General features: G+C 40.2%; 1 protein-coding gene across 3 annotated transcripts in view; it reads left to right on the top strand.

The window, feature by feature from the left end:
- The window catches only part of MSRA (methionine sulfoxide reductase A), a 253,554-nt gene that overhangs the window by 13,661 nt on the left and 213,362 nt on the right, over window positions 1–26,531 (top strand). Inside the window, exon 2 of one of the 3 annotated variants that reach the window (XM_072331486.1) lies at window positions 548–1,775. The exons of the other annotated variants lie outside the window; for them this stretch is intronic. Coding sequence (XP_072187587.1) covers window positions 1,670–1,775 — 106 coding nt within the window. The 5' untranslated portion in view covers window positions 548–1,669. The remainder of the gene's footprint in view (window positions 1–547; window positions 1,776–26,531) is intronic. 3 annotated transcript variants of the gene reach the window in all.

The following is a 26,531-nucleotide window of genomic DNA, read 5'->3' as shown; positions in this document are numbered from 1 at the left end:
TTCGCCCTGTAATTCTCCATGTGTGCATCATTGGCATCCGACAGATGTTGAAGTTCTTTACCCTGAGAGTGATGAGGTGCTGGAACAGCTGCCCAGAGAGGCTGTGGATGCCCCATCCATCCCTGGAGGTGTTCAAGGCCAGGTTGGATGGGGCCAAATAGTGTTAAATGTGGAGGTTGGTGGACCTGCCTGTGGCAGGGGGGGTTGGAGCTTCGTGGTCCTTGAGGTCCCTTCCAACCCAAGCCGTTCTGGGGGCAATTCGTTGAGCACTGTTATGTTCTCTGGACTGGGTGAGGTTTAATATCAGTTTTCAGCTGATTCTAAATTTTTGGCTTTACAGGAACAATTGGTTTTCAGACTGGAGTTGAGAAAGTTAAACGTGTGTGACTTTTGAATGTGATCTTAATTCAAATCTGTACGTTTCCTACTCCTGGCACCTTCCCATGATTCTTCGAAGGAGAGAAAGAAAACCTTATTTTAAGGAGTATTTGGTACTTATTACAACTACCCGTACACCCGCCTTCCCGAGAATTTTGATTTACTGCAGGTTGTTCCTGTGTCGCATGCGGACATTTTTAGAGAACAGATTTCTTATCGCTGTGAGCACTGAATGGCTTCCAGAGCTCCACGATCAGGGAGCAAAAACCTTACATCCCTCATAAAAGGTAGGAAACCGTGCGATCTATAAGCCGATTTGGCAGAGGCAGCGGCTGTTGGTGCCAAGATTTGGTTCCTGACCCGCAGCTTCCTGTTTTTAAATCTATTAATTGATTTGCAAAGAGCATCTTTTGGAAACAAGGACTCCGACAGCCTGGCACAGGCTGGAGCTCCGCCAAGACTGCTCGGGAAGCTTGCCATGCGGGGAGCGAGCGAGCGCGGGAGCGAGCGAGCCGAGGGAAGAAAAAAAGGCAAGACTTGGCACGGCGCAGTCAAATCAGCTTCTTTTGTCTGCTTCCTCGGTTTGAGCTTCAGGAAAGAAAACCGTCCTGGGGTACAGAGAAACTCAGAACTTTTTTTTTTTTTTTCCTGGTTTTCAAACTTAGCTGGCTTTTTAAGTCTCTTGGGTTGTCCGAAAGTGGTGGCACACAGAATGATGTTCGGTTGGCAGTGGTGAGAGAAATAAGGCTTCTTCAATGAAGCCTCCACGATGTCAGATTACACGTGTGAAATACGATATTTGATTTTTTTCCTTTTTTTTTTCTTTTTTTCCTTGTGTGCATGTCTGAGTGAACTGTAAGGGAGCCAAAGAACTTGGAAGAATACAGAGGGAACGCTGAAATCAAGAGGGAGAAATTCTGTTTTGTTTTGTTTTGTTTTTTTCCTTTTTGCGGCAACAAAAAAGTTTTTGTTGACACAAATGTGCTTTAAAACCAAATCTGACCTCCTCCGGAATGTGTTCAGAATGGGAATTTCAGTGTTTCTCTCATACGTGCTGCAGATGTTAACTTTTAACCGAACGTCCTTAAAGCTTCCGTCCGACTCAGCGCTGGAGTAAGAGTAGAGAGAAAGTTGGGACATCTTAATGCGAAAGTGAGTATGTGCTTAAAGCAGTGATGTTTGTTTTGCTGCTCTGTGCTGCCCCAGCTCCATCTCGCAGCTATCGGTGCCAGCACTGAAGACCAGCAGGGCAAGAAGACACCCAGACTGCGCCTGAAGGGCTGTAAAAGAAATGAGAGCCCGGCTGTTTTGTTACTGCTTTCAGATATTTCTTCCAGTGCTTCTTAGGAGGCAGCATGTGAAACTGCCGAATTTTCTTCTGCTGGAAGAAATCAGAGGTGGGGAAGTATTGACTTCTGCCAAGGGAGGGATGTTTGGAGATGACGGAGCTGGGTTTGAAATGATGACGCTGGATATGGGAAGTTCAGTTTGTAGTTACAGTACCTGTTTGTTGTAAATTGTGGAAAAATCTGCTTTTTTTTTTTCTTTTCTTTTTCCTTTCCCCCCCATACGTGGATTAAAAAGATCTGTGACGACTGAAGCGTGGATGTCTTTTGATTTCAATAAAATTAAGGACCTGAAAATCCATTATTGGCTTTCTCCAAGGGTGCCTGGATTTTCAGTGAGACAGGTACCTTATTTCTGATTTCCTAGGAACGAATGTTGCTATCCTGCCTATTAGGCCTGGATGTGGTTGGATTGTACTCCTCCTGCTCTGACAATCAGCATTGTTATTTCAGAGTAACATTAAGGCATAGATTGTTATGGATCGTCTTCACTTATAGTAAGTAGCACGCTATCCTTAAAGAATAGATTGTTCAACCTGTAAGATGTACTTCTGCAGCATGTCAGAAATCACACATTTCCTTGATTCTTCTTGTGTACTCAGGGGAAGTAAGAACCAAGACGACTGAAAAGCATGTGAACAGATATGTTTTCCTTTTAACTGCACGTCGTGGGATTTTGATTACTAGACTACCAGAAATAACTGGCCTTTTTGATTATGGGAAGGAACCTGGCTTCCTTAATAATAAATTGGTTTTATAACAGGATGTGTCAGATTCTTCTCACATCGGTGAGCCTTGTGAAAGATACTCTAGTTATAAATAGTGGTTAAGCTGCTGTTGTGATTACCATGCGATTTACTGAAGCCTTTCAGCATGGTTTGTTAGTGAGGTTTTGAAGAGAGGGTCTCCATTAAATGTCCTGTTTGTCTTACAGAAATATCAATCCTGTCTTTCTAAATGGTTTAAAGTAAAGTTGTATTCCACAGATAATTGCTAACCTGGGTATCCCACTATAGACTGCACATTGGTTCTGCAGTTGGTCAGAGTTCAGGTTTGCTTTCTGTGGGGCTACATTGCACGTTGTCCATTCCTGCATAACGTGTGATATGATCGGGGAAATGGAGCTGAGACGGGTGCAAGTCTGCACTCAGCATAACATAGCAAGTTTGTCTGTGTACCTACTCTGCAATAAATCTTCTGTATGTATGTATCTTTTAGGAATAGCATATGCTTTGAGACTACATCCAGTGTGCAGGGCAACTACATTTGAGGAAAGAAATTGTAATAGACATCCTTATTGAAAGCCAGGAAACAACAGGAAACATCACGGTGCTGCTAAGTGAAAACCAAGTCTTAATATTAGAGGAACCATTTTTGTCTGCTGTGTACCTCTGTATATTTCTTAAGTAATTTCTCAGGTTTTTTAACCTGATCAACATGTGGGTCCTCACAGTGTGTTTAAAGCTGTGTTTATGTGAGTACTTGAATGTACACTTGGCACTGAAGTTATTTTGAATGCAGATACGGCAGTTTTGAAGGTTTACTTACATTTATCCTTAGAACATGTAGTGAGTACGTCCTGCTTTCCTACACTGCAGGTTTCTTTTGGCCTACATCATAAGGGAAGTATTTTTTTTCCATCTGCTAAACCCTTTCTTTTAAGAAAACTACATCTAAATGTTATTTTGGTGGAATATTGCACTTTGACAGATTTAGATCAGAATCTGAATTACAGTCATGTTGTTGGTGTTAGAATGTTGATTGCATAAAAATTTACTTTGCGAGTATAATTTGGTGTGACTTGCCATATTTGTGTATCTTATTTAGAAATGATCACAACTTGGAGTTTTCTGAATCTTTAATCAGATTACTCATTATCACTGTTCAGTTACGATCCTTAATTATCGGTTAAGCTTAGTAACTTGATAAACTCTAAATAATTCATTAATAAATATTTAGTAATGAGTTTTACAACTAGAAGTACAGAAGTAACAAAATGCCTTGAGATGGCATTTCGGTGTGAAGGTGAGGGTTAGGGTGTAGGGTTTAATTTGATTCCTGTGAAATTATGAAGTCACAGTGTAATTTTACATAGCAGCATTGTGCTACTGTAAAGGGCCTGTGTCTAATCTGCATTATGTGTTATAGATACACACAAATCAAAGTTTACTCTTTCTTTACTAGTTTTAAAGAAAATTCCCATCTAAATGGGAGTGTAGTTTTTGTGTGTATTTGTCAACTGTTCTTAACACTTGGGACACATTTCTAAGAAGCTTTAATTGAGCGCTTGTTATGGACCCCTGTGTTTGTAGGACAGGGAATGGGGGCAGTTGCCCATTGTGACTCCATGTCTTCCCTAAATATGGCTGTAGGGTAACAATGCAAATGTTAAAGTACGCATACACATGCAGCTATGTCTCGCTCCATGGAGAATGGTGAGGATTGCCTCAATGTTTGGTAGGACTCCAAATTCTTCTATTGATGTGGTGCTCTTATATTCTACACCCAGTATTCTTGAACAAAACTATGTGTATTTTAGGACTCTTTCTATTTACTGTTACTCCAGAATAATTTAGTAGCACAGGGCATAACAAGATGTTTTCTCTCTTTATGGCCAGGAGTCATCATTTTAATTACCACGCATGTCTGTAGCATGTCGTTTTTCAGATCTCACTTAATCCACAGCAATGTGGATAAAACCAGGAGTGCATTCCTCATACTTTATCTAGTAGTCCAAAAGTGTCCAAGATGGAAGACTGTCTGAGAAACGACAAGGAGGCTGTGGTTCTCCTTCTTATTATCAGTACCTGCCTATAACTTCAGATAAATCTCTAGTTCATGAAAATAGGTTTTTCATTTTAATTAAATTATTTGTCCAGCATTGCATATGCATGAGCTGGGTATATTCTCAAGACTCAAACTGATGTAGCAGTATCAACTTTGGTGGAATCCTACTCCTTTATTCAGCTGAAGGTATGGCCCACAGGCTTTATCTGTACAATAGATATTGTGAGTGAAATAAGTCTTTTGTCCCATGCAGCTGTTAAATAAAAATGCGAGTTAAGTCACTATTATACCTAATGGGAAGAAATCAGCTCTGGGTGATATAGAAAGCTGTCAGATAGGTAATGTGAGTCACTCTATTGGCCATGAGAGCAATGTTAGGCAACTAGTTCTGACTGAGGTATCTGAAGTATGGATACTTAACCTTAAGTGAAATCAAATACCTTAATAAGGCATCTTACTTTATTTCAAGCCTTCCTTTCACGTGCCAGCAGTTAGTCAGACATGTGTTCAATGCATTTTCCATGCCCAGTTTCAAGGTTAAGAAAAGAGGAAACTTGGACAATAAATTGGGAGACTGAAGTGCCAGTTCTTAATGTTATAATTTTTTTGTCTGTTATTTGGACAGCAGCTGAATGCTGTGGTGGTCTTCGCTTTTTCTAGGGTATTCCATGTCTTCTTATTTTCATAGAGATGCTATTTGTTGAAGCTAGGAAAATGTAATGGAAGCGAGTTGTCCGCTGTACATTTTCTCTTGAAAGTGATGGAGATATTGGGTTTTAAATGTAGATCCAGTTTGGGTGTTCTTTCCATCACAAGGGAATTAGAGGTCTTGCAAAAAATTCACTTGTTTGGCTTTACTAAGTCACCCAATCCTTTTTGTAAGTTGGCCAAGACCAAGCAGAACTCACTCTGTTTCCTGCAAGGCTGTAACTTCTTTTAACTAGGTTCTTTTTCTCGTAGTGTAATAAATGTTAAACCTTGTTAAACATAAAGAAGGTTAAAACTTTGTTTGATACAGGAGAGGAACTTCCTGCTATGCCAGGGTGAAACCCATTTTATTCAAGGGAGAGTGTGAGTGTTATTAGAGATCAGTTGGCTTTCCTTTAGCTATGGATTGATATATCAGATTTTTTTGCAGTTCACATTGCAAGTTCTGATGTCTGTTGAGGTTTAGATACACCCTTGAAAGGAAAATAAAAGAAGCCATTCTTTTATTTTTTTTAGTGTTTTTTTTTTTTTTTTTTTTTTTTTTTTCAGTAAATGTGAAAAATATATTTGAAGGTGTTTATTAATGCTTCTTATGTTTTCCTAAATATCTTGAATTGGATTCATTTGTTATCCTATTTTTTTTTTCTCTTCCCAAGTATATTTGAATGGGATATATCACATTTATGGCTGTTTCTCTATCCCAGGTCCTTTTATAAGTTGATTTTGTTAGTATTTGATTGTCTTATTTTGTGTCTGAATCGCTACTAGCTGCTTCTGCATTTGGTGAGCTCCCTCCCTTGGCATTCCGGGCTGTCTTCTGAAGTCTGAGTTCTGCTCAGTTAATGTAGTCCTGTGGGTAAGTCCAAGTGTGAGTGTGTGCATGTATGTAATGTATGGCTATGTTTAAAGCTCTTTTAGAGGCTAGGAGCTATTCAGGTCATGACCCCTTTCTATAATATGTATACAGCCTTGTTTCCCAGCACTGTTGTTATCATTTGGTGTTACAGGTATCAAGGTGACACTGCAACTAGAAGTGGTAAAATTTTTTTTTCAAGAACAGTCTGTGAACTTCCTTTTCACGAGGTAAAACAGCAGCTCGCCAGTTGACATCACTGCCGTCTTCCATCTTATCTCTGTAACGATGGATGTGAAAAGAGCATTTAAGGCAAATAGTTTATAAGCTCCATGAAGGTCTTAGAGTTCAGGAACCTAACAGCAGTACCTAGTGCCTTTTGGACATCCTAGGCTCTTGAAGAGGTCTTCATAGAAATGACAGGTATGGTCCAGGGCATACAGGAGGACTTTTGGAGCTATGACTGAAGCCAGCTGAGATGCTTCAGAGCGCGTGAGATGATATTAAACGTTTGGGCTTGCTTTCTTCTTCTTTTTATGAATAAAGACTAGAGACGATTTTTTTTTGCAGATTCTTTTTTATTAGCAAGTATTTGATTCCTAAACTCAGTTTATACAATACGAAGGATCATGGCCCTACAAATAACCTAATCTGCCTCATGAGTAATGACAAGATAATTCATGAGTATAGGATCAGGATCCCTTGCGGTGTGTCCTCTTAGTCATACATTCTGGCACCCTAATATCAGCCTTAGCACTTTTGTTCAAAGCAGTGCATTCATTTGCATATCTTTTGGCTCTTTTTTTCTTTCTCTATTCAATGCATCTTTTTTTCTTCTAACCTCCGCTGTTTTCAGTTTCAAGATAACTGATTTATTTTGTGGCAATTGGTTCAGCTAATTCCCCTCTGTCTCCATTTTTTCCTCTTTCCCTTTCAACAATCAGTGCCTGAATGCATGAGTTTAAAGAAAGAATCCCTTTCTCAGTGAGGGTCTCAAAGAAGATTCATGGGGTCTGAGGCATCCTTTATCTATCTCCCTATGAAGAGCTGATCTTGGACTTCATAAATTACGAGAGCTCAATGGCTGGTATTTCAATTCAGTGTGCTTATGTTAGGACTGCTGTATTCTGAACCATCCAGAGGTGTTTGTGGTTGTAGGGTAATATGGGTGTAGTACATGAGAGCACAGAAAGGAAGTAAGTCTTCAAATGTACGTCTTAATGTGTGTGTGAATTAGTATCATTCTGGTCAATAGCACAGGAACCTGCAGAACTGTCTTTGAAAAGAACAACACTTCAGAAAAGTGCTGTATTCAGATTTTCCCCAAGTATTTTGATTCAGCCAGGACAGCAGGTACTTCTATGGGTACCATAGGAAATGCACTTAGTACAATTGATGACCTAGATCAGATGCCAACAGTGTGTTCTAAAGAACAGAAAGATCTGTCCTTATTCTGTAACCATTTCTAATCACTATAACTGATGATTTGCCTAGGGAAATTATCTGGTTGGCACAGAAGGCTATCATCGTTTCTCCTAAACTCTTATTCCTGCTGACCTTTTCAGCCTGTGTAAAAGCCTTGCTTTGTCTGAAATAGAAAACTCTGGAGTATCAAATACTAGTTTTCAAAATTGGAAAGTATAAAGCATTTATGAGACGCTGGCTGTTTGGTCCGGGTTCTCTAACAACTTGATAATGGACCTTATTGATGGGGAGGAAATTAGAGAATATCGTGACTCTGGAACATGATTTTTATCCTTTATTTAGAAGTCTGGATGGAGCACCTTGGAGACTTCGCTCTTCTCACAGGCACTTCAGGAGGATGCCTCTGAGGAGGTCCACAATTTAGGAGGAAGTCAGATTGCCAACAGGGGGACTCCTTTATTACATAGAGGACACGCTCACTGAGTTTGGAAGGAAACGGGAAGTTCTGAGGAGTGATTGGTTTTGACTTCACTAAACTGTGATGAGAAGACATAGCAGCCACGCAGATCTTTAAGGAACCTTTTTTGAAGTGTTTCAGGATGCACTTCTTCAGTAGCTGTAGTACAGAATTCTGTATCTGCTGGGATGTGAGACCTGGAGCAGTATCTTTGCTGCTTCTCTGACTAGGTGTTCAAGATCAGGCTTCCATATTAGTGAGTGAGGAATTGGACTCAACAATCATTATTGGTCCTTTCCAACTCAGGCTATCCTATGGTAGGATGTTAATATAAGATTGATTTGACCTTTTGTATATATTAGTATTAGAATAATGAGAGAAGAGGCGTACAGAAAACATTGATCTGTGGGATTGCATTTAAAAAATGGAGCATTTCCTTGACTGTGCCTGTAGACAACACACTTGCTGCTTTCTTGGCATGTAACAAGGGTTTAATTCCAGCTTTTCCATCTGTGAAATGCAAGCTTTTGCGTTCCACGTGGACAGATTTCCATTTGTATTGCTTGTACAGCACCAAATGTACAGTGGGAGTGAGTTTATACTAGATGAAAGACTTCTATGTGGGTTTTCTTTTGGATGCCTCACAGCTGTGGTTTTTCCCATCCCACAAACAGGAATAGGAATGAGTTCTAATTTGCTTGTTCATGTAAAATATACCAACTACAAACAAAGAATTCTCCAGGGTCCTTCTACACAGAAGTCTGAGATGTGTCTCTGTACTACTTATTTCCCACAGACAGTGATTTTTGGTGACTTGGATTCCAGCCCAGATTAAAATATTTGCAAAGATGGAGGAGAGGACATCAACAGAAGATACATATGTTCAGGAGAGGCATATTTGGAAAGATCTTAGTGATTTGCTTCTAGTGTGTTGACAGGAATACTTGGAATTGAACACTTTTGGATGGACAGTTTTGTACTGAACCAGGCAGTACGAACTTCTTTTCCAGTAAGGTTATTGCAGCATTAAAGACTTGTTTTTGGGTAGTTTCCCCATTTGAACCGGGGCAGCATAGAGCTCACAGCCTGCCTTCTAGTGAGTTTGTGTTGTGTCCTGCTCCTGGCTGAAAAGCATTGCATTGCTGCCTCCTTGGTTATGAATTCTTGAGTTGTTTTCCTTGAGAGCACAGTGTTCTAAACTCCACTGGTGTGAAAACAATGGATTTCAGAGGAGAATGATTTCTTCCTTAGTTAGCAAGCCTTAAAATAGCATTTATGCTTAATCCTTACATGAACAACCTTTCACTCTCCCTGGATCTGTGGGTCTGGAGCATGGGAAGTGGAAAAGAGGCGGCAGACACTCTTGGTTATTTGTTTGTCTGTTGTTTTATGTGCAGATTGATATCACCTTGCACAAAGTCTCTCCAGAATACTTAGTTGGCTGTATGTGGCTCTAAGTGAGATCAAAACAGCTAGCAGACCCTTGGTTACAAACATCAGAACAGGTGCTTTGCTCTTTGCAATGGCAGTTAACGTGGTTTATTTCTGCAGTTAAAAATGGACACACTCAAAAATTTCACACACTGTGACTGGGTAGGGCAAGGAGGAATTTACATTAGATATTAGGAAGACTTTTAGATGTTAGGTGGAAATCTTTTGCTGAGAGAATGGTGAGGCTTTGGCACAGGCTGCCCACAGAAGCTGTGGGTGCCCCATCCTTGCAGGTGCTCAAGGCCAGGCTGGGTGGGCCCTGAGCAGCCTCAGCTGGTGGAGAACACCCAGCCTTTGGTGGAGGTTGGAATCAAATGACCTTTGAGGTCCCATTCAACCACGTCATTCTATGATTCTTCCACTGAGCAAAAGTATTGTGAGGGTAGTCCCATGACATGGCACATCAATCTGTGGCAACAGCCAAGGAATTGAAACATGGGCACTTGGTAGCAAGCTGGGAGTGAGCCACTGCAAACTAAGATATAAGTAATTTCACGTCATCTAGAGACCATAAACTTTCTATATGCCTTCCTATTAAAATCAGTTTTGCACAATTGTGATACATTTGAGGAACTTTAAACGCTTTGTTCTTATGCTATCATATTCTATTTTTGTGCACCCCCAAGTAGTAACATTTTATAAAGAGTTTATGCAATGGCTGCTTTTTTAAACTACGATTAAAATGTAAACTGTAGCATTAGTTTAATTTTGAATTCAATATCTGCATTTTGCTATTGTGAAAAGATATTTTCCCTCTGTAAAGCTTTTCCTTTCACATAGATTCACGCTGTACAATATAATTTCTTATATGCTGTAATAACACTTTCTCTGTATAAATTAATCTGAAAGGGCAGTGTTAAAAGCTGATATATTTGTAGTGAATGAACAAGTTCTGGGAGAGAAAGCAATGATTCCCTGCAATATTGTCACTTCCTCCTTTAAAACTGTTGTGTTGCGGGAAGCATTATTGTTATTTAATTCAGATGCTGACATAATGAGTGCCCTGCTGTAATGAATATTTGATGTGCTTATGTTAACGTAAATGCATAACTATCTTGCCAGTTCTCCTCAACCTTTTATAACTTTTTAGGCAACAAATGTGAGAGTGATGCAATTGGTCTGCACAATGCATTTTGATGAAAAGGGAGAATATTGTTATGGACACATAGTTAACAACTTCCAGAATTCATTTTCTCTTGTGGTCTTGGCTGCTGTTCAGAGAGACTTTAACTTGAAGTAGTCTCTTTAGACTTTCATGAGAGAATTGGGCCAGGATCAATATCTACAGCATAGGTATGTAGAACTCATTACTCTCGTTTTCCTTCATAGTCAGCAGGCAGAGGTAGACACTTCTAAGCAAATTCGTTCATTACATAACATAATGCTGTTGCAGCCTCAGGTGGAATAGTTGCTGGCAAAACGTGGCATCTCCTCATTAATTTGTCTGCAGAAGTGCTGAATGACACCGAGGTTCTCATAAGCAATGAGTTTGTAAATCAAGGCTTTTCTTCAGCTTTCCTAACTTGGACCGGTTAAGTATTAGTAGTATGCATAATGCCTTGTAGGCACGTAATTACATATAACCCTTTGTGTGCATGTGCACTTCCATGCCCTTTGGTGATGCCCTCGGGTTGCCATATCCCATGGGAGACACTGCAGGAGATGCTCTGCAGGTGTAGGTGAGCAGATTCTCTCAGCCATTGGCTCTGGCTTTCCCGTGTTCTGCATGATTTGGAGTAGTTTGGTTTTTGGCATTCCAAGTTTGACTGGAAATAGTCTAGAGGACAGCAATGGTCGTGATTAGGGATCTAGGAAGTGTAATTAGTGAGAAAGCAAATTTGGGTTGTGTAGCCTAAGGAGTAGACGATTGAAGGAGAATGTGGTAGTGCTCTGTTCTGTGAAAGGCTGCTGTAAATCACAAGGTAATAATCTATTCTGCACATATAGGGTGACTAAAATAAGGTATAATGTACTTAAACTGTGGCAAAAGAGATTCAGGTTAGATACTAGAGGAAGTACTCTAAACATAAAATCATAGAGTCATAGAAGAGCTTGGATTGGAAGGAGTCTTTGAGATCATAGTATCATCATATCATAGTATCATAGTATCGTGTGAGTTGGAAGGGACCATGGATGATCTCAAGGGTTTTGGAGCATGCATTAACCAGTATTTAAAATGATGTTGGATAGACAGCATTCAGAGATGACAACAGGCAGAGAAGGGCTGATGGACTTCATTTTTTCTTTAGAACCTTCAGACCTGTTTATCTGTAAAACACATGAAAGATGAGAGAGAAAATGACCCAAAGAGATGATGACTGCTCAGGGTTGCTGAATGCTGCATCCTGATGGAGGGGATTCTGCAGGAATGCAAGGTTGTGTTCCCAGTTGGCTCACATGGAAACCCCTAACACCGTAGGCATGTGGGTGAACATGTGGATCAACAGAGACAAAACACTCAGCACTCATACAAGTAGACATTGTCATTGGATTCATCCATCTCCTTTGTCTCGGAATGTTTTACATACAGTCCTACTAATGGATCTTTGACTGGTGAGAGGATACATTAGTGGGAATACCATTAATGGAATACATGCATAAAATATGGATCCCTGCAGGAACTGGCAGAGACACTCAGTCTATCTACTTTGAAGCCTGTTTTTCCCATGCAAACTTTCGCCCTGTTTTCTCATGCTCATTTACTTTTTTTAAATGAGAGAACAATATTTATTTCTCCTGTTCTCTCTTGTCCTTACTGTATACAAAATGGAAGTCAGTATACATTTGTGTAATAGTGCAAAGTCATTTTTTCCTCTTCCTTTCCTTTTCATTGAGAATTTATCTTCTATTGTTACACTGCAGATAGACCCTTGGCTTCTATTCCTGCTGAATGTCCCAGGGAAGGGGACACAGAGTAATACTCAGCATTCAAACACCCACTTCTATTGATGCAGTCTGAGTTTTTTGCATCCCAAAGAAAACCTGCAATGGCCTTCAACTCACTGAAGGAAAAGTGCCAAAGTTTAACATGTCTGGAGAAGGTATCACCACCTTCTGCAACCCTTAGTGCCTTTTCAACGTTCAAATCCTTTATTCCTCATTAAGAACTCAAATGACGTAAAAGTGCTTTTTTGCCTTTTTAATTCCCTTTGTGATTCTAGTGAGCACTCAGACAGTGACCACAAATGTCTTCATTAAAGGTGCAAAGCTGATGATACGACTGAAAAAAATGGGGTTTTATGGCTCCCCTGTGGAGTGCTTATGAGAGCCTGCAACTGCTGGATCGAGTACCGCGATTTGGAAACACTTTGAATGATACCAGCATCCAAGAAAGGTCCAGTAACTCTATGTAACAGCATGATGACTTTAATGTGGATGTGTCTGCATTTAGACTGCTGTGTTCCAGTTCTGGGCTCTTCAGGTCGAAAAAGAAAGGGATCTTCTAGAAGGAACCCAGAAGAGGACCACAAAGATGATAAAGAGCATCTCCCATATGAGGAAAGGCTGAGTAACCTGGGTCTGTTTTGCCTGGGGAAAAGAAGACTGAGAGGGGAGCTGATCAGTGTTTGTAAATATCTAAAGGGAGGTAGGAGGCAAATGGATGAGGCCAGGCTCTTCTTGGTGGCATCTAGTGATAGATAGCTCAAGGAGGAATAGCCCAGAACTTGAACTTCTGTAATAACATGCAGAAAAATTGGCACGGGCTGCCCAGAGAGGTGGTGGAGTTTCCTTCTAGGGGGATATTCAAGACTTGTCTGGATGCTGACCCATGTGGACCTGTTGTAGGGATGTGGGTTGGATTCAGTGATCTCTTGAGGTCCCTTCCAACTGCTGCAGATTTGTGAGGAGGCTGCCTACAGTATCCTGTAATTATTAGCAAGCTAAGAGCATTGCGTAGTAATTTTATATACATTTGGCTTTATATAATATAACACAGCCTCTGTAGTTCTGTACCTAGTTCTTTGTCAACTGCTTGCTGATTTGTAAGTCACGGTATTTTCAAGTGGACAGCTTATATTTAAGCTGATGTGAGGAAGATTCCAGATTTTTGATGTAGTTCAAATATTTTGAAATCAAGCTGTAATTTTTGTGTTGGTGGCAGCAATTCATTCTAAAAAGTGGAGCATGAAGCAGTGGGAACCCAGCAAGTTTTGAGCCTTAGCAGTATAGCCTAAGTTTTTTGAAGCACGTATGCTTGGAAATGGATTTCTGAGTCTGTATTTAGGCATTGATTTTGCTGGGAGGTGTAAAAGACTGGTCCTTTCACAAATCAGGCTCCTCTAATTATGTAGGTAACTTATTTAAAAGCGTTGGATTCTGTCTATGAATCATTCTCTCCCATTATTAGCGATGACATTTCCATTTAATTTCCCAGTGGGATTCCATTTAATGTTTTCAAAACAACATCAGTTGAAATCCTATTTGTTTTGGTTCTTTATAAAGATTTTTTTTTTTATTTTTTTTTTTATTTTTATTAGAGGAACTGCACAATTTCTGAAAAGGAAGAAAGAAAAGTGTTTGGAGATGAAATATTTGTTCAAGTTTCACTTGTTATTTTCTTTTTAATTGAATAGCTTGAATAGGTGTGAGACTTAAGAGGTGGCTGTGGAACATCTAAATATGGTATTGGGAACAGAATTTGGCAGTCTGTTGAATTTTCTCATTGTGATCGTGTTATTCAGTGAATCATAGATACTTAGTGCTATTATGACTGAAGTTGGGATGATGAATTTGGTCTGTCTCCCCTCGCAAGGGGAGCAGAGAGCTGTGAGGTCTCCCACCGCTGCTGGCCGTGGTTCTGAATACGCTGCTCTGGGTGGCCCTATTGGGGTAGGGGGCAACGGAGGGACCAAGAGATGCCCCCAGCCCCAAACACCCTAGGGCTCTGCCTAGTTTAGGGGATGAAGAGGGTTAATAGTGTGGATGTGTCTTTAAGCTCCGTGAACCATCCCTAATAAGATTCTCAGATATTTGTGGCTTTGCCCTATTTTAGGTTCTGTGAAGTATGGTGTTCAGAGTCATATGTGAAATACAAATGTGTTAGCAAGAAGTCTAGATAGAGAAATACAGCCTGTGCATTCAGGAGATTGTGAAAAGGGAGAAGGAACAATGTGTGTGAACCAGAAGAGAGGCATACAATACTTTTATGCTCTTTATTAGCAGGATTTACTGCTGTGGTTTGTAATAACCCCAATCAAAAATGTTTCTCTTACATTCTTCATTTGATACATTTTCAGGAAGTTGAAATATTGAATGTGTTTATTTCTTCCCAGTGTATCCTTTCCCTGTTCCTGATCTTTTGGCTTGTTACGTTTTAAACATTTGCAGTGAAAAAAGCTTTTAAAAAGGCATGTAACACAAAGGTAATAATCACAGTACCATGCTGTTTTATGGGGCAATAATCCAGTTGCCTTGTTTGAATAAACTGCTTAGCCTTTATTCTCCTTGGCTTTACCTTAGGGAATGGAGCTGGCTTATTGCCTTGTAAAACAGCGCTGCATTCCTGTTGCTGATTAATTATAAATCTTTGCCTATCACCACTCATGGAGTATCTTAGAGCATTCCTGTTCCTTTCCTTCACGACTGTTCTGTGTTCATGAAAAAGATTGAGTTCTGAGTATTTTCTGGCACTAAAGTTAATCTTTCTTTTTCCCCTCACACTTGCTTTCTTGTATTAAGATGGATCGCTGCACCCTCCGTATGAACAGCTTCAGAGTGAGATTCAGCTTCAGTTTCACTGGAAATTGTTCAGTCTGAGATGGTGGGCTCAGTGCCTTCTGGCTTGTGGCATCTCCCGCCTCACCTACAGGGTCTTTTCACCTTTAGACTGTAAGATCACATATCCACTTGTTTTCTGCAGTTGCTGGGACATGCTAGCAAGTAGTTAGGGAACAGGATGCCCAGGGAGGTGGTGGGGTCACCATCCCTGGAGGTCTTCAAGAGCCACAGAGATCTGTCACTGAGGGATGTGGTCAGTGTCTGTGGTGGAAATGGGCTGGAGTTGGGCTTGGGGATCTTAGAGGTCTTTCCAACCTTAGCTGACTCTGTGATTGATGCTATGGGACTTCTGCCTGTATACTGATTTTTGTCTCCTGTGTGTTAACTGTTCTTTTGTGTTCTTCTGGATAATTTTTAAGTTGTTTTTCACCTCTCCCACCCCTTCTTCTGATTCTTTCTGGGAATAGGGAGGAATGGCCTAGAAACCTGAAATAGCAAGAAGGCAGACGTGGCTATAATCACATTCTGAAATGCAGGTGATTTGGCTGGGCAGTCAATCTGATAACATTGCTAAGAATTGTAAGTTGATAGAAGAGCCCAAATTGGAAAACAGTAGGATCTGTAACATCACATAGTTTGCATGCTGTGGAAGGTGCTTAATAGTGTTATAAGTGACATCTGTTGTAGAAGAATGACCTATGTGTGCTTTGAATATTTCCTAGTGTGCATATTAGTGGATATGTATTTTCTGACTTATTGTATATGATTTGTGCTCGGCTAAATGGTCATTGCCATTACTCAAAAGGTGGTGAGGCCCTGGCACCACTTCCCAGAGAGCTGTGTGTGCCTCATCCTTGGAGGCACCAGGCTGGATGGAACCCTGAGCAGCCTGAGCTGGTGGGTGGCACCTTGCCTCCATGGCAGGGGGTTGAAATTGGGTAGGCTTTAAGGTCTGTCCCAACCGAAGCCATTCTGTGATTCCTTGCTTATGTTGGTATCAAATTAGATGGAAAATTCTGTAGAGTTTAAATCAGTTTGCAGCTTGAAGCTGATGTTATGCGTGATCACAGGGTTACTAAGTAGTGTTGGATACAGAGGATTTACCACATACAGACATTTACACTTAAGACCTGCAGTGTTCCTTCCAGGCTGCGTTCTTGGTCCCCACTGACAGTAGTTGAGTAGACAGATACACCAGTCTGTGGGGTGAGGGCCTAGGATCTAATGTGTACAGCACATCCTATTTAAATTAGCTTCAATTAGACGTTTCCTTCCTTTCTTTTCTTACTCTTCATGTTTTCTCATTTGTCATTTGCCTAGGAGGCAGTTTCTGCTTCTATCCCTGACAGCAAAGTAAGTGTATGTTATAAGCACTGAAATGAGACAAGTCACTGCACCCCACTACTGACTTTTGAGACCACACGTATCCACCATTTGTGACAGTGAATTTTGTGTTCTGCTCCTCAGTCATTGAGATAAACTGTGATATTTACTTTTTGAAGTTTTCAAAGCTTTGAATGGGTTAAAGCTTAGCAATGTCTGCATCTCTTAGTCTGAAGTGGTGACAGATGTGATGCCTCAAGAAATCTGAATTTTGCAGCTCATTTTGCATGATGTACAACCCTTGGGCTTGCCTAGGTCATGATGAGCAAAGTGGAATTGTCTTGGGCTGCATATAAAATATAGTTAGTGTATATACATAACAGATAATCTTTTTATTTTTTAATATTAAAATGTACAAGAGCAACGAAAACGTTAAACTAGCTGGTTGGTAACATGAAAGGGATCAGCGTTGTTGGCTACTCATTGTACCAAGGTCTTCAGTTCTCAGCTACTATGAAATGAAGTACATAAAGGTATCTCTTAATTAGTTGATCTACAGTTAAATGCTAATATTATTAATGTGGACATTATGTATTGATGAACAGTGTTGTATTAAGATTTTATATTGATTAACTATTGTTAAGATATTAATGTGTACTCCTTGTTTTTACTATGTTTCAGTTTGGAATATAGTGGGCAAAGATATTGAACTATCGAACAGATTACTTGGTAGTCCAAATAGACTTTGGAGGGAAAAGCACAGATGCAGAAGGATGAGTTCTTGGAAGCACTGGAATGTTATTGCATATTGAAATTGTTGAGCTGTTGTTTGTAGCTGCAGCCAATCTTATGACAAAGTTAACAATGAAAAGCCAATTATTTTTGTAGGAGAGTCCTCATATGCATTGTCTTCATTTGGTATATGCAGGTCAATAAGTTTATCTTCTCTCGACGTGTATTCAAGAGAACTATTCCTTAAAGAATATATGTCTGCACTCCCTCCCCTGGTTCCCTGATTTCTTATTGTTTTGTGCAAATGAAGTCAGAATGGAGGTGTTTTTTAACTTTGCTTACAGCAATGTAATTGGTAGGATATGCAATCCAAATAAATTGGCTCAAATTTTCACGTGATGTACCCTCTTGCTGCCTTTATGGACTGTAGTTATTGTTCTTGCATTGTAGTTACCTTTGAAGAGGCAGGGTTGCCTGTGGCAGAAGAGGAAAAATCAGAAGAAAATTTGAATGATTAATTAATGTAATCTAGCGTCTGATTTACCAAAGGCTTTTGGGAACTTATTTAGCTCAATTAATGAGAGAAATTCCAACAGCAGATTTTTTAGAAGGGGATTTTTGAACAGTGTAAATGACATAGCAGCTGGAGGGAAAATGGTCTTATACCTCTTTATATTAATTCACATACTGAATTAGTAGTAAAGGAGAATTATTTTCTTTTAGAACATTCATTTTATACTCAGTTATTTAGAATATTTAAAAATCAATCCAATACTCTTTTTATTTTTTATTTTAATCTTGAAGTTGTGAAGGACAGGGAGATTAAGTCATAAATATAGTTATTGGCTAGAGGTGTGTGTTCTATGAAGTGATTAGGCTGTGTGATGGAAGAAAAGCTGACTGAAGGGTAGAGAACACTCTTACTATCTTTACGTCAGGTAGTCCCCGAATCTCTGGAGAAGAGTCTAGGAAATCATCCACATGTGCTCATGGGGTCTTACATTCTTCCCTTGGCATCTCTTATTAGTGGTTGTTAGAGGGAAAGCATCTAACTGCCGTTAGTGCAACCTGGGACAGTTGTTTTGCATCATCTGTTTTTATGTCTCAAAAATATCTGTAATCAAACGAAAAGTTAAAAGTAGTATTAAAAAGGCTAAGACGATTCATATTTCTAAAGACTTGAGTTTTGCCCATTTCATGCTTAAGTTTGCAAACACTTTTGTGAAGGGAAATATTTCATACTGCTGTAGAAAATGTTAGGCTGGATGGGACTTATGGAGTGTACGTGGTCCAGTTTGTTGCACTGAGTATGGCCAACTTCAAAGATAAGATGTTGTTCAGTTGAGCACTGAAGATCTTTGATGTATATTCAACACTATTTTCAGACAGCAGAAACTTTGGAAAAAATACAAAGTGAAGATTTGATCGTACTGTAGAATCATAACTTAATTTGGAAGAATCTCTGGAAGTTTGTGGTCAAACTTGTCACTCTGAGTAGGGTCAGCTTAGACTAGTGGGATTGTTCCCTTGTAGGCTGCTCAGCCTTCTGAACAGTTTTATTGCTTGAAAAATAAAAGTAGCTTATGCTTACTTTTTTGAGCTCTTAATGGCTGGAAATGCAATGAGAGAATGAAAATTCTAAAGGAATAACATGGCTCGCTGTGCTAAAATGTGTGTGTACATGTGGCTATGTGATGTAAAATTAAGGCTACTAATATACAGGATGTGACAGTTGTTCTTTCAAAAGCAAGGGTAACAATATTATATCAATCAAAGGGGCAGGTGGCAATCAGGAAGCCAATGTGTCAATGACAACATATAGATTTTGAGATGATAAAGGTGTAAGAGCTTGATAATGAAGGGATAAAAAGGAGCTGCCTTTTATTCTGTGTGTCTGATTTGGAGACGGGAAGGATGGGGAATACCTTGTGTAGGAGGACAAAAGATGGAAAATGTAGCTTACAAGTAATGGATGTAACTGTGAAAAGAAGGGTAGAAATGTGTAAATCCGTAGACAAGAAATTTTCAGGTCATGAGCCTTGGAGGAAAGCCCCCAAAAGATTACAACCAAACTGCCTCTTTGTGACCACTTATAAGCAAAGCAAAACTGTTCGTAGGGGTGGGGGCAGTCAGCCCTCTGTGGGTATGCATGGTAGGGTATCTCCAGATAGTCCACTGTATCAGCCCCATTGTGCTAGAAAGACAGCTAATGCACTAACGATTCATACAGTCATCATGAGCAGCAATGTGTTTTTTTTTTACATAGCTTCACCAAATTAGAGCGTGTGATCTATGTACATTTTTGATACTAAAAGATCTCAATAAATGTGAAAAGAATTTTGCCCTTTTACTACATGCATGAAATTATGCATTGGAATACAGAGCAACTGCTCCTGTGAGCCATAAAACAACCCCAGTACAACAAGGAGCTTCGTTATTCAACCCCAAGAACACTCAGATACAGCTCACACAAAGGCAAGTACAAATGGTATCCCTATGGCTTTTGTTTTACTGAAGCTCTTGGCAGGAAGCTCTTGGAAGGTTTATTCCTTCATTAAGTGTATGTACTTCTCAATTTGTACTTACTGGCAGGCTAGGCTGCCTTGTTCCTTAAGCTATGAAATGCACCTGGTGCCTCAGTTACATATATAATACTGAAGATGTGAGAGTTTAAATAGCTTTCAGGTCGCTTCATTATATCCATAAGTGGCAAAAGGTTCTTTCGCCACTTTTCTGTAGTGTGTATTCAAATTACCCTTATGTGTATCAGGATGATACCTACAGGGATAGCAAAAGCTGCTTCATGTTGCCAAAATGTTTTCATTGGTCTATGTCTGACCCTGATAATCTATTATTGCTGACGTAGTTGTGTCGCTGATGCTTAAACAGCCAAACACTGGTTTTCACATAATTTGTCTGAGCCTGGGTGTGCTGAAGATCACATTCCCGTGGACAAGGAGCATCTGGAACATGTGGCCATAGGGAAGCTCTGCTGGGTTGTCCCTTCAAGCGAAGATAAATCATGCTGTACAATGAGACCAGCATGCTAAGGGTACCCAGCCTCCATGTGCCTAGAACCCTGCACTGAAAACCAGTACACAAAGAGGTCTTCCAGTACGAGAAGGGTGGGAGAGAAAGAGAGAGGGACTTTGTGCAAGAACGTGTCATGATAGGATAAGGGAACTTGAAGGGCTTGTTGGGGTGATTCAGCAAACAGAAGCGTCTGTCCTTACTGACAGCAGGTATTTCTGCAGCAGGAGTACTAACAAAGCCTATTAGCTTCCTCCGGGGGTTTGGAAATAACTTAAAATTGCCTAAATAGTTTGGGGGCTTGTGTTTGTGCTTTGTGTTGCTTTGATTTCTGCTCTGTATGGGGAGCACACAGAGCTCATGTTGGGGTGTTTCTTGAAGTTCTCTTGTATAGCTAGGATTCTCCCAGGGCTGATTCTGCTACTCATCCATGCAAGTTCTTGCTGGAGTAAAACAGGAAGAAGCTTTAACAAAGCTGTGTTCCTGCTTGTAGACTTAATTGCTTTCAGTTGGATCAAAGACCGCCTGCTAAAAGAGAGAAACTTCTATTCTGAATTAAAAAAAATAAAATCTTGACAGTCTTATCACCGAGCCCCAAAGAAACATCGAGTCTCTTATTTTTGCTTTCTTCTATTTTCCCAATATCTGTAATCCTTTTTATGTTCCTACTTACGTTTCTTTCTCTCGTTTTTAAAGCACCTGTTCTTTCTTTTTGATGTTGAGCTGCAGGAACGCTTTCAGAAATGGTGGCATTGTCAGAACATTAAAAATATTTTAGTTTTAATACTGAAGCTGCATACGTAACTTAAAAATAGCTAGATACAAACTTACAGCTTGCAGTCTTTCCACGTGTTTCTTCTACTTAAGAAGCAGAAGTCCAGCCTTTGTTATTAACAAGAAAACATTAAAACATTCATCGACTCAACAAACAGAATCTTGCAGTTTTTGGCAACAAAAACAATTCAGTGCGGTATAGTATTCAAGGAACATTTTGTTTCTACTTAAGATCTGTAATGCTCCATTCTTTTTTCTCAGAGCTTTCATTGGATCCTTCCTGTTGCAATTATTCAACAACTTGGTCTGTTGTATTCCTGTAGATGCAGAATGACATTGTTCACTGCCATCTGTTTGAAAGTCTTGCATCTCACTTTCCCGATCCTGTAGTCTGGTAGGATCAGTGTTTGATTCTGCAGCAGTTGAGCACGTGGGTCAACTGACTCAGTCCTCCTCTAATGGTCAGAAGTTGATACTTTATTTGATCAAAGGTGATATGAACCCTTCCAGTTCTTGAAAGGAGTGTATAAATAGGAGGGAAACAACTGTTTACATGGGTTGAGGGAATGGTTTTAAACTGGTACAGCATGGTTTAGGTTGGATATTAGGAGGTAGTTTTTCACCCAGAGGCTGGTGACGCACTGGAACAGGTTGCCCAAGGAGGCTGTGGATGCCCCATCCCTGCAGGCATTCAAGGCCAGGCTGGATGTGGCTCTGGGCAGCCTGGGCTGCTGGTTGGTGACCCTGCACACAGCAGGGGGTTGGAGCTGGATGGTCATTGTGGTCCTTTTCAACCCTGGCCGTTCTATCTCTTCTTTCTCTTGTTATGCTGCATGGTAAATATGCTGCACCCATTTTGATGTTCTGCTGATCTGAGCGTCTCGTATTATTTAAGTAGTTCTTAAGCCTCGAAGAAGTTGAGTTATTGTGTTAGGATTTTTGTGACTTAAAAGATTATTTTTTCTTTTTTCACTTTGCACTGTTTTGAAGGTACAAGTTGTCTTTATCCTCACTTCTTAAAATACAAGTGTTTATTATGTCCATCATTATTCTGACACTTTGTTATTTCCAGTCTCCTAGCAACAGTAAAGAAGATAATTTGAGGAAAAAAAAAAAACAACAGCAACAGAGGACCAAGTTAGAAATAGAGAAACTTATTTCTTCATGCTTTCTTCTTGATTTCAGACTTTGAAACATCACAGATAAAAGGTGAGACAGACTGCAAGAATGACTGCTACTCTATGCTAGGGAGTATCCCTTTTTGGTGGTCAGTGGTAGCTGTATGTCAGCTCATCCCTCACAGTACTTCTCTCCTTTGTGGTTGGTTCAGTTTTACTCAGCATTTGAGTACAGTATCCAGAGAGGCAAGAAACTGGCATGGAATCATAGAATATCTTGAATTGGAAGGGACTCATGAGGATTGCAGAGTCCAACTTCTGGCTCCACAAGGCGCTGCTTAAAACCTGAACCCCGTGCTTGAGAGTATTGTCCAAAACTATTCCCAAAGCTATCAAAGACATTGCCTTTGTTCCCATCCAGTACTCAGTCCACCCAACCAGCAGTTAGTATATAGGCAGTATGTGGGCTGCTTTTGGGATGTTGACGTTGCTCTCAGTAGTGTTCTAAAATTGTGCCACTATGGTCCACTTGGACACAGAAGAAAGGACAGGGTTGACTATGGCACATTACTTTGCTGTACTGGTGCCCATGGGTCTGTAAAGATTCAAGGTCTTTTCCTGAAGACTGTGGATTTATATGACCTGTAGCTACCCGTGCATTATTTGCACTATTGTAATGTCACAGCTCTTGCAGAGACAAATAGTATTTAAAATACTAAATTTATTGAAAAAATTCAACCTGTGCAGAGCCTTGGAATTCTTTTTCCCCAAACCACTGTGTGATTAACTGTCACCCTTTACAGCCTTGGTTTCTACCAACCTGAGCTATTCTATGATTCTATTCCAAGGAAAGCTCCTCATTGTCTTTTTATCCCCATGAGTTATAATGTCGCTGTTGGGCCTTGTTGTTCATCTGGTTCATTCCCACTATTCCATTTCTCTAATAGGGTTTTAGGTTTGAGCTAATCAGCATCATTTGTTTTCACTCAAGTCTCCTACATGATCCCTGCATTACAGATGCTTGTAAGCATAACTATTAAAACTAAGTTAAACCTGCATTTAAAAGCAAATACTGTTTAAAGCAAAGCAGAGGGAGCACATAAAAAGAGATAACCTTTCTGTTTGATGTCTGTAGTTACTGTCAGCTTTTGATACGTAAGGACAGTTAAAAAGTCACTGTCTGTAAACTTGGATGCTAGCAACATTGCTTTCATCTCTCAGCTTCACATCACGTCATGCTTGGCCTTTTGGTCTTGCTTTGCATATTTTTTAAAGTAAGGACACGTCGCTCTCTGCATCAAGAAGTTTGGCTACATTTATAATGTGTGGAGTGTGACTTTGTCCTTATTTACACTTTACATGCCGATTTTACTTTGTACCAATATAAATTCCGGTTTCTTAAGATATTTTTGGTGAGGGCACCAAAGTTACGGTGTTAAAACTGGGACAAGATATAGGGGAAATCTGTGCCGTCTGCATAGCTGTTAAGTTCAGAAATCTTTCTGTACTTTATAAGATGCTTTCTTGAACCATGAGAGACGTTTCAAAGAACTTTCCCCTCCTCACAGGGGTATTTGCGTAATCATCTTTGCTGGAACAAGTTCCTTTGGCATGCTAATGAATTCACAACTCCAGGAGGTTCTTTCTACAAAGTTGCTCTACATCAGATTTAGTGCTGTTAAAAGGACATGGGGAAACGTAACCTGCAAAACATGTGCCATCCTCGTTTATGCTGCTCCTGAAAATGTGGCATGTATGACATGAAGTGTTTGACTGGAGTAATTTCGTATGGTGTGTAACAAAACATGCTAAGCTGCAACTTTGCTCTGTTGGGCGTATGCAAGGCCCTGGGATAATGTGATTATAGGTTCATGTTAATTGCTCATTAATTATCCAAGAAGAGAAACGGAAGATTTGTGAGGGAAAAAATGATAAGGGATCTGTGGTGTGTATGACTTCAACATCCACAGTTCTGCTTATTAATGGGTCAGCATGGGCTGTCTTGTTTGTAGAGTTTGTCTTGTAGAGTGCCTTGAAAACACAGGTCTTAATGGAGAGCAATGGCCTGACAGAGACTAATGAATATTGGCACAAAACAACAATTCTCATTGTTTTTTTGTATCTTCTCTGCAAATTTTCTCCAGGAGTTACCAGAAAGAGAAAAAAGACTTCTGGCCCCTGTGCTAACAAATCACAGCCCCTGGTTGCTTTCCTTCTGTCTGTTACTCTTGCATGCTTAATGTTTCAGCTGGAGGTATCATTGCAGTTCTGGCTGCTGGGTTATTTTATAAAGGTGCTTTACTGAAAACAAACAAACAAACAGTGTTACTGCAGACTTGAAAAAGGACAAGGAGGAGAAGCTGCGAATGCTTTAAAGTGTAGGTAATATCAGGACAAGGGGAAATGGTTTGAAGTTGAAGGAGGGAAGGTTTAGGTTGGATGTCAGGAGGAAGTTTTTACTGTGAGAGCAGTGAGGTGCTGGAACAGCTGCCCAGAGAGGCTGTGGATGCCCCGTCCATCCCTGGAGGTGCTCAAGGCCAGGTTGGATGGGGCCTTGGGCAGCTTAGTCTGGTATTAAATGCAGAGGTTGGTGGACCTGCCTGCAGCAGGGGGTTGGAGCTTCATGATCCTTGAGGTCCCTTCCAACCCGACCATTCTGTGATTTGTCTTCCATTTTGATTTTTAAGGAGATCATACATACAAATACTTTGGTGCTTTGTATTTGTGTAATTATAATATATACAAAATTAGTATGTATGTATTTAAAATCCTCAAAAATTTTAGTTTCAGTAATAATTTACAATGGGTTGGAAAAAACCAAAGTGCTACTCCATCATTAAAAGTAATTAGTGAAAGCACTCCATGTCCTTAGTAAGAAGACTACATGAAGTACATCTCTTAATGGTGTCTCCATGATGAGAAGGATGTGGAAATAGCAAAGAAAAATAGATGCCAGCCACTGAAGCTGAGGAGCCGTACGATGGGGGTCTTGGAAAACTCAGACGATAGTTCTTTGTGAAGGTTAATAACTCTCCAGGTTAGTAGGTGCTTAGATATGGAAAGCATTGCTACTAATAGGTAATGCATCTCTTTGGTAGAGAAAAGCATAAGATAGAATGACTGATGTCAGAAGTTGGTAAGTTCATTTCCAAAGCCAGAGCTCATTTGCTAGCTGCAAAAACAATTGAAGTCTGGAACGTCTTTCCAAAGGACAGTTATTTGTATTATATCCGAGGTCTTTAAAATGAGTTCAGGTTTATTTCTCAAAAGCTTAAGGCCAATATTAGAAATTATTTGACCTGTGTGTACCGAAGACATTTCTGAATCTCATAGTTTTCTTTCATGGCCCTTTGCATGGTAGGTTTTGAGCACAGAGGACTGCCTGTGTTACCCTCAGTGCATTAACAACATTTAGAGTACTACCTTAAAACAATCCTTATTGTTTTAAGGGCTTTTGCAGGTCATCCATGCACATTAGGACTCCCCTTTCTTCAGTTCACGGTGTGTAATTTTTTGTGTGTGGTGCTTTCCTAGAAGGAGACCACAACTCAAGATGGGGTGTCCAAATGGCAGAGCAATGTTTGCAAAGCCACAGGTGTGTGCTGCTGGGAAATTATGTCGAATGAGGATGTTTGAGGGCAATGGGCCTTCTGAAAAAGTGCTGTGTGTTATAGGGCAGAGGAGGCAACCGCATTGTCTGTGTGGCTATGTCTGTAGAAGGGATTAGTGCAAACCAATAGAGACACTTTCAGATTGAAAAGGTGTAGAGAATCTGTTGTCTATACTGCAGGCACATCATTTGAGTTGGAACTGACCTTTAATAGTCAGCCGGTCCCAATCCCTGCAGCGAACAGGGATACCTACAGCTCCATCAGGTGCTCAGTCCAGCCTGACCTTGTGTGTCTCCACGTAATAGGGTATTTAATGCCTTTTTCTGATAATTCAGTTTTATCCAGAAGTCCATTTCATAGTCCGTGAGACCATTCTGCCCACGAAACAGCAATTAAATAGACATTATCACAAGATATGTCTAAAAAAGATGTACTTCTCTGAACTAAAGTGCTTGCACCTTTTATTGCGGCCATAAGGATGAAATTTTGGATTGAGCTGTTGCCAACAATTCCTACTTCTGAGGGAACCAGTTCTTTTCCCTGAGAGGAAATCCAGGAATAAGCCAAGAAAGATGAAGTTTTGACAGGTAGAAGAAGAAATCTGGAAGCAAACTAGAGATCTATTTATAGTCACAGTTTAGACAAGCCTTCCAAGAGCACTATCATGTGGGGTAAGTGATGCTCTGTTCTCTTCGGTGACATACCAGGTATTTTTTGAGTAATAGAAGGTCTTTGGCACTCTTGACTCTCTCTCCCTTTTTGCAAAGCCTTCCTGCCTGC

Source organism: Excalfactoria chinensis, chromosome 3 (genome assembly GCF_039878825.1).
Source record: "Excalfactoria chinensis isolate bCotChi1 chromosome 3, bCotChi1.hap2, whole genome shotgun sequence".
NCBI classification, from domain to species: domain Eukaryota; kingdom Metazoa; phylum Chordata; class Aves; order Galliformes; family Phasianidae; genus Excalfactoria; species Excalfactoria chinensis.
This window is presented reverse-complemented; position numbering and strand designations above follow the sequence as displayed.